Genomic DNA, 16823 nt, shown 5'->3' on the forward strand with positions numbered 1-16823 from the left:
CGGTGGAAAAGGCCAAGTGAGTCTGGGACTCCCTCCCAAGCACATAGGGACGGTCTCTTCTGCTGGGCATGTTCACTTGCACAGACCCGAGCCCTGCTGCCCTGAACAGCCCACGCCCTGTGTCTACCAGGGTGACGTTTCACCTCCTCTCCCCACCCCACCACACCCGCTCTCTGTGATGGGCCCAGTGTCCACTTCCACCGTCACACAGCCTGTCCGCTTGTGGATGCCGCAGTAACAGTGAGATCCGGGTGATAGACAAGGGCTGGTTCGCAGACATACAAAGTACCACACGGGGGGCGGGGGGAGGGCTTAAACAACAGACACTTATTTTCTCATAGTTCTGGAGGCTGGAAGTCCAAGTTCAAGGTGCCAGTGGGGTTGTTTCCTCTGAGGTCTCTCTCCGTGGCTGGTAGATGGCCATCTTCTCCCTGTTTCTCCACACGGTCTTCCCTCAACACACATCTGTGTCCAAATTTCCTCTTCTTATAAGGAGACCAGTCACACTGGATTGGGACCCACCCTAATGACCTTGCTCTACCCTAATTACTTCTCCAAAGACTCGGTTTCCAAGTACAGGCACATTCTGAGGTACTGGGCGTTAGAACTTCAATAAAGGAATTTGTGGAGGACACAATTCAGCCCATAACAAGGGCCAAGGGGATATTTTAGAGGGGTCTCCAAAGTCAGAATCCTGTACCAGTGAGGGCAGTGGCAGCAGGGAGGGAGGGGGACAGGAAGTGTCCCTCACGTCCTGCCACGTCTGTCGTACCTGGCCCTGGTGGTCACTAGGGCTCCCACCTTTTCTCTCCTGACAGAAAGGTGAGGGCTGGAGAGTTTCCTGGGGCCCCAGAGGAGCTGGACTCTGCTTTTTGTAGGAATGGGTTTGGGGAGAACAGAGATCCTGAGGCCCCTTGGCATCCTGGGGGTGACTCAGCTGACTGCTGTCACAGTCTAATGCTGTGTCTCTTTTCTTTGTCCCTTCTCTCCCCATGGTGGTCTCCCTGGCTGGTCGTCCGTCCCCATCTCTGCAGCAGGACTAAGAACCATCCTCCACCTCATGCCTGCAAAGTCCCCTCGACCTCAGTCAGGGGAGCTTCTTTGCTCAAGAATTCACTCAACCTCTCTGGGTTTCCATTTCCTTGGCTGTGGAAGGGGGAGGCTGGGAGGGACCCCAGGGAGAGAGCCCCGTGGGGCCCCAGGCCTATGCGAGCCTCTGTAAATATATATATATATTTTTTTGCGGTACGTGGTCCTCTCGCTGTTGTCGCCTCTCCCGGTGCGGAGCACAGGCTTCTGACGCGCAGGCTCAGCGGCCATGGCTCACGGGCCCAGCCGCTCCGCGGCATGTGGGATCCTCCTGGACCGGGGCACGAACCCGTGTCCCCTGCATCGGCAGGCGGACTCTCAACCACCGCACCACCAGGGAAGCCCTGGAAATCTTTTGAGTGGTATTGCAGGACTGTCCTATCCTGATCTCTCTAGGCTCCAGGAGAGGACGAGAGGCGCCTGGTTACTGCTAATCCCTCGGGCTGAGTGTGCAGACCTGTCATCATAGCTGCTCCACTTCCCCCCAACACAGCTTCAGGGGTGGTGACCTTGGATTTGGTGTGCCATGATCTTGGTCCCAGTGACCATCGGTTAGCACGTACGGCCTTCTAATCACCACACCTAACTACCAGGCCATCTCCTCGCTGTCGTTCATATATTAATGTGCCTGGTAAGTTTTAGTTGAATTGTTTTTCTATATTCAGTCTACCAAGTTTGTAGTTTACAGAGTACATTTATCTACTCAACTTTTTAAAATTTTGTGAAAAATACTGGTTCAGTTGCAGGGGAGAAAGGAGGACATCAGGCAGGGGGAGAGTTCTGATGGTGGCCAGAGCCTTGTGGTGCCCAGCATGGGAAGGTCAGAGACAAGCTGAAGACACAGCAGTGCAGGAAATGAAGACACCGCCTCTCGGCTGGCCCATGCCTCTTCCTCGAGACTGTAAGCAGCCTGGCTTTAGACATAGATTGTGAACAGATGGGTGCATGTAACAATCCTTAGAGAATCAGGAAGCCCAGGGTGGTCCTGGGAAGCCAGCCCCCTCCACCCCTACGATGCCCCTGTCCTACCTTCTCCCCCAGGAGACCTGAGAGTGAGCAACAAAGGCCTGGGGGCAAGAGGCTCCCCTAGGGGAGGGGGAGGTGCTCTGAGAGGGCCTTTGTCTGGGCCTGGAACCTTCCCTTTCCTCCTTGATTTGAACGGCAAAACCAAATTTTAATAACCTCCAAGCCAAGGAGCTGGAGTCTCTGATCTAATAGTCATGACAGTCAGTCCAGTGGTGACTTTGGAGCTGTCACTGGACTGTCTTATTGCAGGAAAGCCTGTCATGTTGGGGAGGAGTGAGGTATGACCTATATGGGCCCCAAGAAGGGGAACTGGAAATAGTAGGAGGAAATTACTGATTCTTCTGGAGTCAGAGTATCAGGGTATGGAATAGGCTGCCTAGTGAAGTAATGAGCTCCCCATCAGTAGAGGAGTCCAAGGAGAGAACAGCCGGCTGCTTTGCAGGGAGGTGTGGGGAGGATGTTGTTAGAGAGGAGATTCAGGCATAAGTGTGTGTATACACTGGCTGGTTATTACCGTTATTCCCAAACCTATGAGTCTGATTCCACGAAAGTGCTTGAAAGAAACTAATTTTTTCTCATGTACTAACTACGCTGTCTCTTGCGCCTTGTGGTGGAATCTGGGTCTAATCTGATGTTGGCCGCCTCCTGTTCTTTGCTGCTGTTTCTGTGGAAAAGTTGCAGGTGAGTCATGCTATTATTAACAGCAGAGTTAGGGTTTCAGTTCTCTGGGTGTCTGAGTGTGATCTGATAAAAGGGAGTAGAGTGAGCTTTGACCCTGTGTGCGCACTGGTAAACCAAGGAAATCTAACACTGAAGAGGCTTGGAGAGACACTTGTTAGGCAAAGGGATGGTTTCATATTTTTTGGACAGAATGACAGTTCTCTTTCTCTCCACAACCTTCGCTGGCATCTGGTATCTGGCCTTCTGCCATCTACTCTGAAGACCCTGTTCCGTGCAAGTGGATGGTCAGAGCAGAGAGGGTGTCCACACCGACTCAGTTGGCTGGGGTGGAGTGGGGACCATCCAGAACTTAGCAAACGCCCAGAGAGACGCACCTTGCTAGTTCTCTTCAGCTCACTTAGAGACTCTGAAACGCAAGTCTCCTTTCTCTCCTGGATCAAGCTGCATTTGATACTCTCTGGGTGCCATTTCTTGGAATCCTCTACAGGCTGGGGATTTGGAACTAACTGTACATTCTCATCAGACAGTTTAGCCAATAATGAAAATAGCTATTATCAACTGGGATTTAAACATAAACATTCAGGAATGAGTCTCATTTTTTTTTTCCCATTGGGAAGATATAATATTACAAAATTTGAAAAAAATGTTATTGAATGTTTAGAGTTATAAAACTAACATTCTCGTTGCAACATATTCCTCTATTCAAGTCCTTTGCTCATTTTTTAAAAATAGATTTATTTATTTATTTTTGGCTGCGTTCGGTCTTCGTGGCTGCCCGCGGGCTTTCTCTAGTTGCAGTGAGCGGGGGCTGCTCTCCGTTGCAATGCGCGGGCTTCTCATTGCGGTGGCCTCTCTTGTTGCGGAAAACGGGCTCTAGGCGTGCGGGCTTCAATAGTTGTGGTGCATGGGCTCAGTAGTTGTGGCTTGTGGGCTCTAGAGAGCAGGCTCAGTAGTTGTGGCACACGGGCTTAGTTGCTCCGCGGCATGTGTGATCTTCCCGGACCAGGGCTCGAACCAATGTCCCCTGCATTGGCAGGCGGATTCTTAACCACTGCGCCACCAGGGAAGCCCCCTTTGCTCATTTTTGAATCAAGTTTTTGTTGTTATTTTTAGTTCTCTATATATTCTGATATTAATTCCTTAACAGATATGATATGCAAATTTTTCTCATTCTGTGATATTTGTCTCATTATCTCATTATACATCATTATATGTTACGTTTACATTATCATATATCATATATATCTCATTATATATGTCACAAATATTTGTCTCATTCTGCCTTTTCACTCTGTGGATAGTGTCCTTTGATGCACAGAAATTCTTAATTTTCATGAACTCAAACTTGTCTATTTTTTCTTTTATTGCCTGTGCTTTTGGTGTCATATCCAAGAAATCATTGCCAAATCCAATGTTGTGAAGTATTTGCCTTATGTTTTCTTCTAAGAGTTTTATAATTGTCATTCTTACATTTAGGTTTTTGGTCCATTTTGAGTTGATTTTTCTATATGGTATTAGGTAAGGTTCCAACTTCATTCTTTTGCATGGGGATATCTGGTTTTCCCAGAAACATTTGTTGGGAAGACTGTCCTTTCCCCATTGAATGGCCTTGGCACCCTTGTCAAAAATCATTTGACCATATGTGCGAAGGTTTATTCATTTATTAGGCTCCCTATTCTATTCTATTCTATTCTATTCCATTCCATTGGTCTGTCTTTATGCCAGTAGTCATTTGGATCATTCTCCTACTGAAGACAACTAAAAAAAGTTGGACAACTATATTTTTTCTTCCTTAAAAGCGTTAAACTGCTAACAAGATAGTGACTACTTATTAGTAATTACTGATCCAAGATCAAAGAGAGGACAGAAATCTAGAGATGAGTTTAACAGATTAGGCCTAACACTTTCTCATGGGGATGTTTGCCAGTCCTAAAAAAGTAGCTGAGGGATGAGGTATGCTTTTGGTAACATTGTGGGATTAGGGAGACAAAGGTTGAAGTGCAGGCCTGCCAAGGTAAGCATGATAAGCTGACCTTGGAGGGCAGGTTGTACCTTAGGAATAAAGTGAATGAGAAACAATTCCAACCTGACACTGTACCTTGGCTTTGAAACATCTGGGTGGCTCAGAAACTCTCAAGCTCTAAAACTGGATTAAGGTGGTTCTGAATGTTTAGTGCCTCCAAGTACATGGCAGAGAAAATGCCAGTCCTCTCTAGAGGAAGGTACCATTCTAGGCCTCAAATTATTTCCTCATATAGATGTGTTGGGCATACTATCAAATGTAATCAACACCAAAGAGAAAAAAACATGAGTGAGAATCAACAGAAACCACAAATAGAAACAGAGCCAGAGGGAGTCTAAATATGAAAGTTATCACACACAGTCTGTAAAGCAACTATGCTTACTTACTACGTTAAAGGATATAAAAGCCAAGCTTGACATCTTAAGCAGGGAACTAGAAACTATAAAAAGTGACAGGACAGGGCTTCCCTGGTGGCGCAGTGGTTGGGAGTCCGCCTGCCGATGCAGGGGACGCGGGTTCGTGCCCCTGTCCGGGAGGATCCCACATGCCGCGGAGCGGCTGGGCCCGTGAGCCATGGCCGCTGAGCCTGCGCGTCCGGAGCCTGTGCTCCGCAACGGGAGAGGCCACAACAGTGAGAGGCCTGCGTACCGGGAAAAAAAAAAAAAAAAAGTGACAGGACAATTTTGAAAAGAATCAAAAATTCTAGAACTAAAAATACAATAACTGAAATTAAGAAAATGATCTGGTTTAAAACTAGATTAGACATAGCTGAAAGAAAATCAATTAATTACAGGGTAGAAGAGAAGAAAGAAGATACGCAGCACCGATAGAAAAAAGATGGAAAATAGAAGAGGGGAAGAAACATTAAGGATACAGTGAGAAGAAGGCCCAGCAAACAGATAATTGGCGTCCCAGAACGAGGGGAGAGAGAATGCAAAGGGGCAGTGTCTGAGGAGAGAATTTTCCAAAATTGATAAAAAGACATCAATCCATATCCAAGAAGCCCTATGAATGCCAAGCAAGACAAATAAAAAGAAATGCACACTTAGACACATCAGAATGACATTGCAGAACACCAAAAACAAAGAAAAATCTTCTAAGAAGAGAAAGTCAGAGATAACATTGGCTTCCAGAGCATGCGTTGGACTGAGAGCTGACTGCTCAACAGCAAGAACAGAACCCAGAAAATAGCGGAACAGCTTTCTCATGTCAAGAGAGAAAATAACTGCCAATCTACAATCCTATAGACGATAGGAAGCTCAACATAAATTCATAAGGATGGGGAAGACAGGACAGGAAAAAACAGTAACAAAAATCCTGAAACTTAGAAAGCAGATGGATGAGTAGAAACTGACTTCACAGACCCAGGAGAGTGGAATCCTAAACTAGCAGTGGGGGAAGTTAAGAACCATCACAAGCTACAAGGCAAAATCCTCATAAGGCTCAGGAACAAAAGAGCATCAATTACTTCCGCAACTGGGTGTGAGTGAGGGTTGGCTAAAATAGAGGATTGGTTAGATGCTGCTTAGGAAACAAGTCCCTAAATGTTCCTCTCCTACCACTCAATCACTGGTGACTCTCTTTCCCCCATCCCAGCAGAAGCTTGGAGGCTGATCCTCAAGAGAAGAGAAAATCGAGTCTCTGGACTTCAGGAGGCCACAGCCAGGGAGATTAAGGAAGCTTATGCAAGGTGAACTTTGCATATGGATAGCCTCAGCACTCTGCCACTCAGCTCCTAGAACCAGCTGGGCCTTTGCTGTCCAAGTGGTAAGGGTTGGATGACCCTCCCCTGGGGCTCTGGCTGGCCTAAGAGAGCAGGGTGTCCCTAACAGAAGACCCACCTGACCATTCTACAGTAAAGCTCCAAGTCAACAAGCCCCACCAACATGCTCAGAACTACCTATTAGCTTTTCTGTCTCCCACTTTTAAACGTAAAGATTGTTAAACATTAAAGGAAAACCTTGTAAATGAAAGGGAAACTAGAACTAACAGGAAAAACAAAAACAACTTAGAGGAAACAGGATGATGCAGCAGAAAGAAAACAAAAACCAGTAGCAAAATTATGATAAATATCCTTAAAATGGTATTGCACCCATGAAACAAGATTGGGATTGGGTGCTGAGAGCACACGTCCTGCAGATTGTGTCTATTGGCCCTCAAAACCCCATTCTCACCCTTTCAAGGTCTCGTCCCTAACACAAGGGGGTTAGAAGGCAACACTTGGGTTCTCAGACTCCCTTGCAGCTGCTCTGGCTAGGTTCTGCCAATGGAAAATGCTGGTGGGGCCTGGCAGGTGGGAGTTGAGACATTTCTCTGTTGTTTTGGTAGTGCCTTTGGCAGCAGAAGCAGCAGCGGATGACAGGAGCCTCCTCGGTGTCAGTGGTGGCTGCAGCAGCATTGGCTGGAGCGGGGGCTCCTTATTCCTGCTCAGTAGCACTGGTGTGGTTCTAACGCAGTAGTGGCGGGGGCCATGCTTCCGGCCGAGCAGCAGTGAGTGTGGGCTTTGAGCATTGGAAGCTTCCTGATCCTGGGGTAGCGTCCTCTCTTCCCTTTAGCTCTTCCGGCCCTCTTGACATCATTTAACCAATCCCTTCCATTAAATTCCTCTTGGCTTGAAATATCTAGATTGGTTTTTTGTTTTTTTTTTTTTGAGTAAATACTGATTGGGATGCTATAAAAAAGAAACATTCAAAAAATAAGAGAGTTCTTGGATATTAAAAAATGTGAAAGCAGAAATAAAAAACTCAATGGAAAGGTTAGAACATAATGTTGGTGAAATCACCCAGAAAGCAGAGAAAAACAAAAACAAAACTCCAACAACATCAGCAGTGTAAGTGCTCAAAGTTTACAGTAAATTGTAACGATATCATATAACATCATCATGGTGTAAGTTACTTATTCTCACGTTACTGTATAAATACTCTGTGGTGCTCAGCACACATCCTGCCTGGCATTTGCATGTGACATGTGACCATGTGTTACAGTGGGGTCCTGGTTAGTACAATTTTAAGAGAACAGAGAAGTGTCAATTTAAAGAAAACTAGAGGAAGAGTATAATCTTCTGATTAATAACATACTGACAAGAATTTTAAATATAGTCATAGATAGGTAAGCTTTATTCCAATGTCTACATAAAAATGAGTTGATGTCGAACAGGAAACGGTTTTTCCAAAGGGTTAAAATCACACAACAGAACTTGGTCCTTTTCCCTTTAGTTTGTCTCTCAGTTCAGTTGGCTGACGCGTCGTTATTCGTGTCTGCCCTCACTAATCATTTTCACCACACACAATATCTAAAAGTCTTCGGGTGGCCTTCCCATTTCTCTGGAGATCTCTTAAGCTGCTTTCAGTTACAAGAGATGGGCAAGGCGTTTATCTGCTCACGCCCTACTCCACTGGAGACAAAAACACATCCCTGAATTCTCTTGTTTAAATTGTGGCTGTTGGCCAAGTGTCCAAATGAAGAACTTAACGCTAACACACAAAGGACACAGTATAATCTCTGTACAGTAGTGACTTCGCTTCAACTTTTTCTCATTAAAGAATTATTTTTATTATCTCTCCACAAGGGAGTTATAAAAAATACCTGTAAAAACATTGAAAAGGCTCTTAAAAGTCCTGGAATGAAAAATTCTGCAGTATAAATTACGATACATCATCTATGACTTGCAGATAAGAATAAAATAAATTCTACAAGCTAGAATTTCTGAATGATTTTGATAGGAATTTACCAGAAGGAGTCAGGAGCCATCAAACCTTAACGATTTCCTGTTTTCATCCCAATTGAGTTTTTGAAAAGCTATATAATCTGTTGACAGGCACAGTCCACACAGGAACTTGCTGCTGCCACTAATGATGAAATCAATCTGAAGGACAGAGATTCGTATGCTGGACGCGTCAGGCTCTTCCATGCAACTGGCTGAAGTGGTCTTCTCTTATTTTTTCCCTGATGCTTTAAATAAAAGTAAATATACATATGGTAAAAAATTTAAATGGTACAGAAAGATCTAAAATAATCAGTAAATATCCTTTTCTCTCACAACCTAGAAAATCTGATGTCTTCCAAATCATCAGGTGTGTGAATAATTTGCAAAGTGAAGTCAAACTTGGAGTCTCTTCATCTGAAAATTATTGTCAGGACTTTTGGAATGTGTTGATTCTGTCATGTATTACCTCTGTTACAGAGGAAAGCCATGCAGTCTCCTCCTTCTTAAAAAAACCTAATTACAAAAGCAACACACACACTCTGCTCAGAGACAGCAAGTCCAGGCAGCACCTTGTACTCCGTGATCTGGTCCTAGTTACGGGCAGAGTCCCTGGTATCATCCCTGAAATACAGGAATCACAATTACTAACAAGGCATTTTCAAAAATAAGAACTTTGTTTTAATCAAAATGAGGTCATCTGGTCCTTGTAGAATGGAGAGGATTCACTCAGTCAGAGGTTCAGGTTGTCTGGTCATTACTTAAAGGGCATGAGCCGCAGAATCCCAAGCATTCAAGTCAAAACTAGGTCAAACCTTCCCTAGAGAACAAGGGGAAGGCGAGGCAGCAAAGGACTTAAGGATGGAGAAGCAACATTCCTTCACAGAAACTCCCACCACAGTGATGAGAAGCTAGGTGTTTTCCCCCAAAGTGCACTCACTCTCTGGTGAGCAGGAAAAGCTTACAGAGGCACGGGCGGCAGGAGCTCAGCCGAGCCCTTCCTGAATGCCTCGGATCCTCCTGGCCAGCTGCACATCCTTCGGGAAGAGAGTGACACGGCCGGCATGTAAGGAGAGGAGATAGGCATCCTCGAAGAGATGAACTAGAAACGCTTCTGCTGCCTGCGGACAGAAAGAAAAGCTGAAAGACTGACACAGACGAGGGGCCATGGGCTGCTTTCTGCTGAGAGAACTGCTAACCTCAGTCTCTAAGGGCTCAAAGGACTGCGGGGAAGGATTATTCACAGAATGAGACTGAACTTTGCCTGGGAATTCCACTACCACCAAATGAGAACCTAGCCTCCAAACCCTGGGTGTTCCTTGTTCTTTTCAAGGAGGTGAGATGTAGCCTTGCCTTTCTCCCATACTCACCCCTCACCCAACTGGACCGTGGCCCCCATCTTACCTCTTGTAGGGCCAACAGGGCCTGGGCTTGCCAATTGAAGTCCACACCACGAGTGAATACAGCACATATTTCTCTTGCCTGCGAAGGAGTGGGGATGGGGAGCAAGGGAGAAGGGGAGTGGGGAGGAGTAGAGAGTAAAAGGAGGTTCAAGAGAAGACAGACTCTCTCCGTGAGTCTCCATGAATCTTCATTTCCATTATTCCTTCCTGGCCCTTAATCATAGAACCTAACTAGTAGCTGGTGTCAACTCCAGGGAGCTTAGAGATTGGCCCGTCTCTCCTCATTGGTGGTGGGGAGAGGAGGAGACAATCTCTCAGGGCAAGACAAGGGATGAAAGGGTGGTTGGATGACAGAGTTCCTTGTACGTAATCAAAGAACACAGTTCGAAGGTGGTAGGAGTTAGAAATTAATTCCATAAAGAATTAGAAGGTGCCCTTTGTGGGCTCATGTTTTCAGAAGATGAAGAGTCCCCGACCAGGCTAGGGAAGAGGTCCCTTGCCATTTGGGCAAGAGGCGATAGGGGCCCAGTACCTGGGAAATTTAAAGAAAGGAGGCGGCATGGGGGTTGGCGGGAAGCTCCCTGGAGCTCACCAGGCGGCAGAAGGGGGTCTTCCTTAACAACAGGTTTGTGCTCTTCTGAAGAGTTCGGATCTCCTTCAGAACCCGGTATCTCCGGCGAGCAACTGGACGGGAGGGAGCGCCTGAGCAAAAGAGTTGGGTCATGGAGCAAAATGCAGTGGAAAACGGGTGGTGCATTGCAACCTGGCTGTCAAACTACCAAATCGTAGACTGTATATAACAGGCTTCCCAAAAGCAGGGCTTTTTGTCTATTGTAGTCATTGCGGTTATCTTCAGCAACTGGAGAACAGTGGTTGGTGCTAAATAAATTTTTGTTAAATGAATGAATAAGTGATCCTTTGAGGGTCCTATTGACCCTCAGTGATGATCCTGAGGGTCTTATTTTAAATGCCGACTCTTCCAGGCAGCCTTTCCTGACTCCCAATCCCTTCCAAACCGATGGGTCACTTCCCTCCTCTGGGCCCACAGTACTCTGTGCATCTTCTCTGTCTTTCCCACCTGGATTGGAAACCCAGTTTCCAATTTTGTTTTTAGGGTTTTTTTGGCCCTGCCGCGCAGCACGTGGGATCTTAGTTCCCCAGCCAGGGATCGAACAGGCGCCCCCTGCATTGGAAGCACGGAGTTTTAACCACTGGACCACCAGGGAAGTCCAATTTTTAGGTATTTTTTAAGAGCTGGAAGGAATCTGAGAGATTATCTAGTACAATTCCCTTGTCTCTGTTATCCTGAGGCCCAGAGAGGTTAAGACAGAGGTTAACCTGTTATCCTGAGGCCCAGAGAGGTTAAGACAGAGGTTAAGACACGTTAGTGGCCAAGGTGGGAGCTCAGAAGTGGCATAACTCAGTGCCAGTGTCGGGCCTTTGGGCTATGAAGTCAGAGCCTTTGGCTCAAAGCCTAGTTTCAACAACAACAAAAAAAGACAAAAAAATCTTAAAATCATTCCTAAAAGTAGAAATCAAAAAAGTCAAACTCTGATCAGAAATTAAAAACACAAGAATATAAAAAATAAAAATTCTTCTAACTCTCTTGTTAAAGAGGACAATTCACTGAAATTAGACTGTTTAGAAATGAATAAAAATAAAAAGTCTACACCTTAAAACTTAAGCGATATAACCAAATAGTCCTAAAGGAAAATGTACAGCCTCAAGATCTATCTACGAGAAAACAAGAACGTTAAAAGATAATTCCGCTAAGTGTTCAACTCACGTATTAGGAAGAGAATTATTAAAGTAAATCAAAAGAAGGTAGAGTAAAAGAAATATTAAAGATAATAAACTGACTTAATGAAAAAGAGTGTAAAACAAAAACAGTGCAGCTGGCTCCATAAATTAAACCAAGGACCAATAAAAACAAATGAACCTCTGAGAAGTTGAACAAATAAAAAAAAGAAAAAAAACCCCCACGAAAACTAACATTTTGAAGAAATGTTATTCACGGTCTAGCCAAGAAGAGAGAATCCACACCAAGTAGTTGCATAGAAGGGATTTATTATGGTGAACTATTTGCCAAGTGTTAGACAAGCTGCTGAGAGCAAATGGGGACAGAGGGGCAATGCAGAGATGTGCTGGCAGTGGAGACTTTATCCCAGGGGCCAAAGAAACAGGGGACTTTTTAGAAAGAGGGAGGCCCTACACCCAGGAGATGAGCTACTGGCACCTGCCTCCCTCCTCACCACCAGTCCCCAATCCAGTCGCCGGAAGCAGCCTTTAATAATCAGACATGGCAGTCACACAATGGAAAGATGAACACAACTAAAGATCACCAAGCAATGTAAAAAGGCCAACACCATTAAAGGAGAGGACCAAACTCAGCAAACAAAATAACCAATACCAGAGGGACTTGAGTTATTACAGAAAAGAGAGAAAGAAAAATACACATAATAACCTCCGAGGGGTAAGGGAAGATGTGAAGTCTATGACTCAGGAACAAGTGCTTGTGAAAATTAACCAATTAGAGGGATCATGGGAAAGAACTGGGATTAAACATTCAATAGTTGGGTCTTAAAATCCGACATAAGGAGTCGGGATTTAATCCTAAGGTAATAGGAAGCCACGGAAGAGCTTTAAGCAGGACGGAGAGATGATCCACTTACATTTAAAGATCATTCCAGTTGCTGTGTAAGGAAAGAACCGAAAAGGGACAAGAGTGGAAGGGAAGTCGTAGCCAGGTCAGGGTGCTGGGGGCTTGGACTAGGCTGGTGGGAGTGGAGAAGGCAACGAGTGGCATGATTAGGATGCGACGTGGAGGTGGAAGTGCCTGAGCTTACATTTGGATTGGATGGACATGGGGGCAAGATGAAAAATCTCTCCTGGGTTTCTGGCTTAAACAATCCTGTGAGTGGCTATGCCATTTCCTGAAATGGGGGAAACCGGGGATGAAGCGGCAGGAGGGGAGTAACCAAAAGTGTGCTTTTAGATGTGTTTAGTGTGACATACCCCAGAGTCTTCGAGTAGAAAGGCCGTTGGATGTAGGTGTGCGGGGTCAGAGGAGAGATGTGGGCTGGAGCTATAAATGTGAGAGCTGTCAGTGTATGAATGGTACTGGAGCCACGGGGAGGGATGAGCCCACCTGGGGAAGGGAAAGAAAGGAAAAGTAGACCATGGAAGTCCATCAACATGCTGAAGAGAGGTGGCACAGGCAGTAAAAACCACTGGGCAGAAACTGCAGAGCGTGTGTATCACGGAGCCAGGGGATGGAGTGTTTTGAAGAAGAAATGACCCACTGTGTCGAATGCTTCTGAGAGGATAAGAGAAGGACACAGGCATGTCTAATAAAGTTGGCAACATGAAAGTAGCTGGTGACCTTCACAACAGCAGTTCAAGGGTACTGGAAGTAAGGGTAGTGGTTGTGGGGAGTCAGATTGGAATGGGTTGAAGGGTGTCTGGGAAGAGGGGAAACAGACACGTGGGTAGACTTGTCTGGCTGTTTTAAAAAGGGTAGCTGTGGGGCTTCCCTGGTGGTGCAGTGGTTGGGAGTCCGCCTGCCAATGCAGGGGACAGGGGTTCGGGCCCTGGTCTGGGAGGTTCCTCCACGCCGCGGAGCAACGGAGCCCGTGCGCCACAACTACTGAGCCTGCGCTCTACAGTCCGCGAACCACAACTACCGAGGCCCGTGTGCCTGGAGCCCAAGCTCCGCAGCAGGAGAGGCCGCTGTGATGAGAAGCCCGTGCACCGCAACGAGGAGTAGCCCCTGCTCTCCGCGACTAGAGAGAGCACGCATGCAGCGGGGAAGACCCAGCACAGCCAAAAATAAGTAAATAAATAAAATAAATAAATTAAAAAATAATAATAAAATAAAAAGGGTAGCTGTGAAGGGCAGAAGTGAGAAACAGGGAGTATGAGGGAGCCGGGGATGTGGGGTGCCCTTTTCTTTAGAACAGAAATAGCAGAGCACATTTGCCAAATGCCAATGTAAGGAGTATGAATTTACTTCCAAGTGCAGGTGGTAAGGATAACAGAAAGCCCCTGGGATGGTGACAGAAGAATATGACCAAGAGCTCATGTAGGAGGAGGAGTGGCTTTTGATGGAAAGGGGTCACCTAGGTTCTCTGCTGTGAGAAGATAAAGGGGAATCCAGTCTGGAGGCTTCTATTTCCTCAATGAAGCATGAGGCAAGGTCATCCTGAGCTGAGAGTGAATCAGGGGACTGGAGTTGTAAGGATGCTTCTACCTCCGGAAGCAATAGTGAACATCATACGTAACAATATTCCTGTTAAAATTACAAATGAGACAAAGATGACCAAAACATTGTTCTTATTTCAACGCTAGTCTCAGGGCCTCACTAACAATAAAATAAGAAATAAAATGTATAAAAATGAAAAGAAGACTCAGAAGTCATTATTTGCAAACAGTATAATGGTCCACTTAAAAATTTCAATTAAAGCAGCTGAAAGGCTATTAGGATTAACAAGAGAATTCAGCAAGTTAGCTAGATGCAAAGGTTATTTATGTTAAGGAAAGAAAAATAAAAAACAACCCATTCACAACAGCAACATCTATAAATAACCAATAATACTTTCTTCACCCTGCTCTTAGCTATGGAGCAGAAGACAAGTAAAGCAGCTGCTGCCACAGTTCTTGTTTGTGGGTATCCCATCCACCAGACCACAGCACAGAAACTAAGGACCACAGACCAGCCTTCTTTCCGGGCATGCTACCTCTGGAAGGGAACAAGGTGAGAGCACCGGCTAAGTTACGGCACTTTGGTTAAGGACCAATACAGCCACTCACTGAAGGAAAAAAACAAAACAAAACAAAAAAACCCCCCAAAACCTGGAAAGGCACCTTCTAAAATTAGAACTGTTGTTTGAAATTGTCACAAAAAGCAGCCAATACTTTTGCATTTGAAAAAAGCACAAACACCGATTTTTTAAAATCCCGTGTCTGCGGGAACAAGCTGGGTGATCTTGTGCAAATTATCAGGTCTGTCTGCGCTTCAGTTGTCCCATCTGTAAAATGGGCACAATATAAAATTGAGTTAATTCATATAAAGAGTTTAACATAATGCCTAGTTAGTGGTAAGCACTCAATACACGTTAGTAGAATTAAGAATACTGTCTGGGCCAGTCCTTTCTCCTCCTCAGAACTGCCTTCCCCAGTCCCTCCCCGGTCGTGGACCTTGGGCCGTCCCGGAACGGATACTGGACGGCAGAACCGCTTTGCCCCCCTGCAGAGGAAGGCCAGCGGACCAGGGGTCGGAAGACTGGGCTGGACCCCAGGCTCGGCAAGCGAGCATAGATTTTTTCGTCTGTGAAATGGGCACGCGGACCCGGCCGTACCCACCTCACAGACAGGCTGCAGGGAGGCCGGCTCGGAGGGAAAGGGATCACGGCGGGTTACCTAAGGGTGGGCCCGGCCGCGGGGGGGCGGGAGCCGGGCTCGGGGGGCGCCTCCTTGGGGCTTCGGGCTTGCGGATCCGGCGGCGCGGGCCCATGGTTGGCGCTCAGGGTTGCGGACCGCGGCTCCTTCTCGGCCTTCCGGGTCCGGAGGCAGAGGCTGGGGTTCAGGGGAGGGCCAGCAGCGCCCCGGCCGCGTGCCCCGGCTGGGTGGCGTTCAAATTGCCCGCTCCGCCGCGGATTCACTGCCGGCGTTTTTTAAAAACCGAATCCAGCGACTCCCAGTGGCTGCCTCTGGAACGCTCCTGGCGCAGAGCGATTGCGGGGAGGACCAATGAGAGCACAGGATGAGAGGCTAACGGCGGCGGTGATAGGAGAAGACAGCGGGGACAAGGCGGATCGATGGTAGGAATCAGCCAATGGGGACTTGGAAAAGTGAAATGAGGCGGGAACTGCTCCATTCCTCCGCTCCCTGGGGCAGGACCGCATCTTTGATGCATCAGACCCAGGTCCTCCGGTGCTCTCTGGTCGACAAATGAAAGCTCGATTATGAAGATGTAGCTGGTGCGTGTGTAGAACGCGTTTCTCTAGACGAATCACCTTGCGCAAACATTTTATGTTTTGCTCTATCAATCTTGAGGTGGGTTTTAAAGATGAGGAGACGGGCCCACGGAGAATGTGACCGTCCCATGTCTCGCCTGAGACCAGGAGCAGCCCATGAATATGACTCAGAAGTCAGCTTCACTGCGTGAACCTTATTGATGATTAGGGTCCTGGGACAGCCAGGATGGGGCCTCTCACCATGAGGTCAAGCAGGGCAGGCCTCAGCTCTATTTTTGGATCATGCTCTCCAGCATTTTCGTAACAGGGAAATGACCCCTTCCCTTCCTGTTGGGGATAATATGTATTGAGGTCAAATGTAGAACTAGGTAGTTAGAATAAAGGGGATTTTATATTCTACACTTTTGTTTTTTTACATTATCTAGATGTTCTACAGTTAACATGCACTGTAATCAGGAAATATGTTACAAAATCAGTGATTTTATGGAACCCTTGTTCACTGCTGGTGGGAACGCAAAATGGTGCGACTACAGTGGAAAACAGTATGGCAATTGGTCAAAAAATTAAACACAGAATTACCATATGATCCAGCAAGTCCACTTCTGGGTGTATATTCAATTAAAAGCAGGGGCTTGAACAGGTATTTGTACACTAAGGCTCATAGCAGTGTTATTCACAATAGTCAAAAATGTCCAAGTGAATGAATAGATAAATAAAATGTGGTATATACATACAATGGAATATTATTCAGCCTTATGAAGAAAGTAAATTTTGATACATATTACAACATGGATGAGTCTTGAAGGTATTATGTTAAGCAAAATAAATGAAATACAAAAGGACCAATATTGTATGATTCCACTTACATGAGGTACCTAGAGTAGTCAAATTCATAGAGACAGAAAGGTAGGATGGTGGTTGCT

The 16823-nt window shown here is 46.1% G+C and overlaps 1 protein-coding gene across 5 annotated transcripts; it reads right to left on the reverse strand.

Moving 5' to 3' along the window:
- Window positions 1-7905: 7905 nt before the first annotated feature.
- Window positions 7906-16616, reverse strand: CENPA (centromere protein A). Of its 5 annotated transcripts, XR_003434133.1 has the most exons (6): window positions 15344-16613; window positions 10518-10627; window positions 9927-10004; window positions 9488-9643; window positions 9095-9146; window positions 7906-8770 (listed from the first exon to the last, which is right to left on the reverse strand). XR_003434133.1 is itself a non-coding variant. In XM_027113621.1 (5 exons), the coding sequence occupies exons 1-4, from the start codon at window positions 15435-15437 to the stop codon at window positions 9509-9511; spliced, it is 417 nt and encodes a 138-aa protein (XP_026969422.1). In that variant the 5' UTR covers window positions 15438-16616; the 3' UTR covers window positions 7906-8770; window positions 9488-9508. The 5 variants fall into 5 exon arrangements, 4 of the variants coding, with proteins under 4 accessions (XP_026969422.1, XP_026969423.1, XP_026969421.1 ...); XM_027113621.1 differs by lacking the exon at window positions 9095-9146 and having other exon boundaries at window positions 15344-16616; XM_027113622.1 differs by lacking the exon at window positions 9095-9146 and having other exon boundaries at window positions 9463-9643; window positions 15344-16616.
- Window positions 16617-16823: the final 207 nt, after the last annotated feature.

Source organism: Aethalodelphis obliquidens, unplaced genomic scaffold (genome assembly GCF_003676395.1).
Source record: "Aethalodelphis obliquidens isolate GAN/ISIS:26980383/991018 unplaced genomic scaffold, ASM367639v1 scaffold12, whole genome shotgun sequence".
NCBI classification, from domain to species: Eukaryota; Metazoa; Chordata; class Mammalia; order Artiodactyla; family Delphinidae; genus Aethalodelphis; species Aethalodelphis obliquidens.